General features: G+C 43.2%; 1 protein-coding gene across 2 annotated transcripts; it reads right to left on the reverse strand.

Annotated features, from left to right (window-relative positions):
* Positions 1 to 261: 261 nt before the first annotated feature.
* Positions 262 to 4,187, reverse strand: MED18 (mediator complex subunit 18). Of its 2 annotated transcripts, none has more exons than XM_045584958.1 (3): positions 4,070 to 4,187; positions 3,306 to 3,447; positions 262 to 1,471 (listed from the first exon to the last, which is right to left on the reverse strand). In XM_045584958.1, the coding sequence occupies exons 2-3, from the start codon at positions 3,376 to 3,378 to the stop codon at positions 918 to 920; spliced, it is 627 nt and encodes a 208-aa protein (XP_045440914.1). In that variant the 5' UTR covers positions 3,379 to 3,447; positions 4,070 to 4,187; the 3' UTR covers positions 262 to 917. The 2 variants fall into 2 exon arrangements, with proteins under 2 accessions (XP_045440914.1, XP_045440913.1); XM_045584957.1 differs by having other exon boundaries at positions 3,857 to 4,175.
* Between the last annotated feature and the right edge of the window lie 1,548 nt (positions 4,188 to 5,735).

The raw sequence follows: 5,735 nt of genomic DNA on the forward strand, positions 1-5,735 counted from the left end.
ATGGGATATGAATAGCATCTGCTCTGCTGATTAGTATCTGTATAGCTCAGGGAAAGCTAGTTAATCTCTTTGCACTTCAGTTTCCCTGTTTACAAAATAAGTCTAATGTGAAGATTAATTAACATACATAAAACACTTAGGATAGCGCTGACATATATAAGAACTCAATAAATGAGCTTTGTGTTTGTTTTTATAGAAAGACACTGTAGCCTAATATCCTAGAAAGATGTTAATAATTAAACAAAAAAGGTTACAAGCCACTATGTACAGAGTATTCTTATAAAATAAATGTATCTCATATACATAAATTTACAAAAATAAAAACTAGGAAGATATAGTATACCAAAATAGAAATAGTACATTTCTTTGAATAATAAGATTACAGGTTATTTTTCTTATTTTTATATTTAAAATTTTTTCAACAGCAAAGACATGCTTTTATGAGAGGTAAAAATAACCATCTATACCAAAATTAAAACTTAAAACTGTCAGTTTTTTAACTCCAAATAGTAATGGATCCGTCCCAAACTAGCAGAGTAATTGGGTAGAGTCAGAAATACAGACATTTCCCTCCATAGCCTTTCTTACCACATAATCTGAGCTCAGTCTTATTTTACAAACCTTACACACAAATGGCAAAAACAATTAAGAGATTTTCCTTTCTGGAAGTTAATTCATTCTCATTTCCTCTCTTTATGTAGAAGGATTAAATAGATTCTCCATGTTTTCCTGAGCCTTTCATTTAGAATGGCTGTCACCAAAGTGAGCTTGAGGAAAACAGAAAGAACCAATTAAGTTTTTACTGTCCTCCTTCCTGAGGGAAGAGTGCCTGGCTGGCAGTAGTGAAATGGGACCATTAAAATGTCTTTTTTTGTAACAGGGGAAGATAGGCCCCAATGGTGGACAGATTGTCTTAGTCACATGAGCCGTTTGGGGTCGATTTTCTCTAGGTGAACCAGAGGTTTTAGCTGCTCTGCAAAGTTCCTCATGTCATCAGAGACCATGTCCTGCCCGGCTGGTGCAACAACACTCAGTTCCACAAGGTAGGAGAGTGACAAGGCCTCCGTGCTGTCTGTGCTTCCGGGCACCAGGATGCGGAAGATCTTATACACCATAATCTTCATGATGCCCTTCCGGAACAGGTGTCCCTTGGCGACAAACTCGTGGTCCATGCGGAAGCCCATCTCCATCAGGAAGTCAGTGAGGTTCTCAGAGGTTGCAATGTCCACGCAGTTCCTCACCAGGGCATGGCGGTTTTTGTCTCCCACTTCAGGCTGTCCCAGGTAGCGGAGATGCCAGGGTGCGCCCGCCCTGTCCATAGAGCGCCGGGCCCTTAGCACAAACGGACTGGCCTGCTGGCCTTTGAGGAGGAACACCATCTCATGGTCCAGGAAAGTCTCGGGTTCCATGTTGTCACACAAACCACGAAGGCGATGGATAAGGCTTTCCAAGCTGTGATCTAAAACACTTCCTTAAGAAGGAAAAAGCACTACTGAGTCCCATCTTTCATTTTGGGCAATGGAATTAGTAAAAGATTAAAAAAACATAAATGAAACAGTTTAGTGCAGTGTTTTGTAAAGCATAGGCCTAATGTATAAGATTTTATAAGGATCATGCTGCCAAAGTATTGCATAACATAAAAAAAGTTAATCCGCCGAAACCGGTTTGGCTCAGTGGTAGAGCGTCGGTCTGCGGACTGAAAGGTCCCAGGTTCGATTCCGGTCAGGGGCATGTACGTTGGTTGCGGGAACATCCCGGTGGTGGGTGTGCAAGAGGCAGCTGGTTGATGTTTCTCTCTCATCGACGTTTCTAGCTCTCTATCTCTCTCCCTTCCTCTCTATAAAAAATCAATAAAATATATTTTAAAAATTAAAAAAAAAAAAAAAAGTTAATCCCTTGTCAGTGTTTGGCCTTGTCTTGTTGGGTACTAGAAAGTCTTCAGGCCTTCTCTGACATTGCTAATCGCCAGCAGGCTTGGGGTACAAAATCTCTGTCTCCAGATCTAGAAGATGGAGCTGATAACAGTATCATAGAATGACCATATAATCAAGTAAGCTCACTTCTAGGTATATATCCAAAAGAATTCATAGCAGGATCTTGATGAGGTATTTGCATACCCATGTTGACTGCAGCATCATTCACAATAACCAAGAAGTGGAAACATCCCAAATGTACACCAACAGATGAATGGATAAAAAAATGTGGTATGTACATAAAATCATTCAGCCTTTTTTTTTTTTTTTTTTAAATATATTTTATTGATTTTTCACAGAGAGGAAGAGAGAGGGATAGAGAGAATCATCGACCAGCTGCCTCTTGCACACTGGGGATGTGCCCACTACCAAGGTACATGCCCTTGACTGGAATCGAACCCGTTGCCCTTCAGTCCGCAGGCCGACGCTCTATCCACTGAGCCAAACCGGTGCCGGCAAAAATCATTCAGCCTTAAATGGATGAACCTCTATTACATTATATTAAGTGAAATAAGCCAGTCAAAAAAAGGCAAAAACTATATGATTCCACTCATCTATGGTATCTATCTAAAGTGTCAAAATCAGCCGGGACTGGTTTGGCTCAATGGATAGAGCGTTGGCTTGGGGACTGAAGGATCCTGGGTTCGATTCCGGTCAAGGGCATGTACCTTGGATGCAGGGGTCTGCAAGAGGCAGCTGATCGATGACTCTCTCTCATCGATGTTTCTAACTCTCTATCTCTCTCCTTTCCTCTCTGTACAAAATCAATAAAATATAAATAAATAAATAAATAAATAAAGTGTCAAAATCAGAAACAGAAAGTAGAGAGGTTGTCCTGGGGTAAAGACGAAGGGAAATGAGTGTTTAATGGGTAATAGTTTCAGTTTTGCAAGATGAAAAAGGTCTAGAGATCAGCTGTACAATGTAAATATACTTAACACTACTTAAAAGTGTTTATGATGGGCCGAAACCGGTTTGGCTCAATGGATAGAGCATTGGTCTGCGGACTGAAGGGCAATGGGTTCGATTCCAGTCAAGGGCATGTACCTTGGTTGCGGGCACATCCCCGGTGGGGTGTGTGCAAGAGGCAGCTGATCGATGATTCTCTCTCATCGATGTTTCTAGCCCTCTCTCTTCCTCTCTGTAAAAAAAAAATCAATTAAAAAATATTTTTAAAGTGTTTATGATGGTAAACTTAATTTTATGTGTTTGTGACCATAATTAAGAGTGAAAAATAATTTGTCTATTGGGATGCAGACACTATGCAGGCTGCCTCTGTAAAGCTGAATAGAAGAGGGGGAACTGGTAATCCAAGCTCCCTGCTTCACTTACCCTGCAGCAGGTACTCCATCATGTTAATGGTGCCCCCAGTAACAGGCATCATGGTGACCGGGGGTGCCTCCATGGTGTCTGACTCCGGTGAAGAACTTAGACTGGATTTGGTTTCCCCAATCAATTAAAGCACAGGATACACCTGGAGAAGTTACACTTGTTAACACATCAGAGATATGGAGGCACCAGATGTGCTTATGTCATTGACCTTGACATAAAAAGTAAAAACAAGGATTCATCATCCATTTAGAACTTTTTGAGTAACTGCTACAGGCCAGTTGTAGGAACCGGCGATACAGAAATATACCAAGGAGACCTGTTCCTGGAGCCACAGCATAATCTTCTAGTCTCAATCTTCTGTAAAAGTTTTCTGTGTCATCTTAAGGAAGTCATTAAACCTCTCCCTCAATGTCTTCCTTATAAAATGGGGCCAACGATATTTAACCCCCCCCGCCCCCTCCCCCGGGCTTTGTTGCTCAGGTAACACAGTGAGCATGCAATAACATTCAGAAGAACTGAATGGGGACACAGAAGGGACTTGTTCAACTTACAGGTGAGGCTACTGAGAGTCAGAGGGAACGAGAGCACACAGAACTCGGTGGCATTGGCTGCACTAGAGGACCATCCAGGCCTCCCGCCACTCGGAAAACACCCTTTCGGGCGCCGGGCGGAAGCGTGTGGTCCCTGCAGAACGGGTTAGGAGCTCCTAGGCCGGCACCGTGTCCGCGGACGCCGCCTCCCGCAGAGCGAGGAGCTAAACCCGCCCAAGCGTCTCGGAGCTTCCGAGACGCAATTCGCCCCAGCCCTAAAGTTAAAGCCCCCCGTGCAGGGCAACACTTCCTCCTCCTAGTTCTGCTTCCGCCCCAAAGCCGACGTCGCGCCAACCTCCGCACGGCGGCCGGAGACGTAAGGGTGCCGAGAGGGCTTAAAAGTCGCTCTTCCGCCCTCCCGCCCGCCCGGCAAGCGGAAGCGCATGCGCGGAATTCGATGCCGCAGGAAAGATGGCGGCCTCCTTAGAAGCGTAACGCCTGTGGGGCGGGAGGGGGCGGGATGGCGTCATAGACTCGCCTCCCGGAAAATATTTATTTTTCCCCTCCTCCCCCCCACGGAGATGTTTTTTTCTAGGAAATCTCTTGGAACTGATGGGGAAAAGAGAGCCTGGGGCAGGAAACTGCAGACAAAGGACAAGACTTAAAATACTTCTTGTTGGGTGAAGGTGAAAATTAAAGACCCCCTGTACTGCTTAGCGTAATGGTATGAACAGTTAGAGAGCTCGGCAATATACGTAATATTTGTGTGGCTGTGTATTTTAGGAACGCAGGGAGGCAAGTAAATTCAGGGAATATTTATTGAAGGAAGTTTGTCTGTAAAGGGGGCGCTAGAGTTCGGTGAATGAGGCACTCTCCTACATAGAACACTGTAAGGGGACGCCAGGAATCTCAGTAACCAAGAGAAATAATATTTTAATGCAATATCTTGCTGATTTAATACAAAAGAATCCTTAATAAACAAAATATCAAAGATTTAAAATTGATCTTCACAACAGCCTGATGAGCCAAGCGTAGTTATGACTATAATTTTACAGATGGGGAAACTTAGGCAAGAGAGAGAATTTAATAGCAGGGAGGGAGTGGAGAGCCAGGGATACAGATAGAAGCTGATGACTTCAGAGCCCACCTTTTAATTATACAATCTGCCATGTCTAGCCCTGACCAGTGTGGCTCAGTTGATTGGGTAGATCCCCAGTAAGGGGTGTGCAGGAAGCAGCCCATCATGTTTCCCTCTCACATCCATGTTTCCCTTTTTCTCTCTCTAAAAATCAATTTTTAAAAATCTTTAAAAACAGTAACAACAACAACAACAAAACCCTGCCACTTCTAGTTCTAGTTCCCCCACTGTAACCTGTACTACTTTTCATTGGTGTGTTTTTAAAATTATTTTTATTGATTTCAGAGAGGAAGAGAGAGAGATAGAAACATCAAGGATGAGAGAGAATCATGGATCAGCTGCCTCCTGAATGCCTCACACTGGGGATTGACCCCACAACACGAGCATGTGCCCTAGACTGGGAATCAAACCATGACCTCCTGGTTCATAAGTCGAAGCTCAACCACTGAGCCACAGTGGCTGGCTCATTTTTTGTTTTTTTTTAATTGAATATTTCTTAAAAGTCTAGTGTGCTTTAGCTATTGACTTCATCTCTGCCCTCAAAAGAGTTTATTAAACAAAGACAGTACCATGTGATTGATTCAATGGGACATAAACAGTTCAACTGTTTCAGAAGCAACTTGTGGGCACTTCTGTTCTCTACCACTTCCCAGTAAAAGTAATTAATGCCCAAAGTAACTTCAAGAAACAATAGTGTCAGCCAGATAAAGGAGGAAAGGGACTTCCAGGTAATGGGAACAACATTTACAAAGGTAATTGAAT

This window comes from Pipistrellus kuhlii, unplaced genomic scaffold (genome assembly GCF_014108245.1).
Source record: "Pipistrellus kuhlii isolate mPipKuh1 unplaced genomic scaffold, mPipKuh1.p scaffold_m20_p_2, whole genome shotgun sequence".
NCBI lineage: Eukaryota > Metazoa > Chordata > Mammalia > Chiroptera > Vespertilionidae > Pipistrellus > Pipistrellus kuhlii.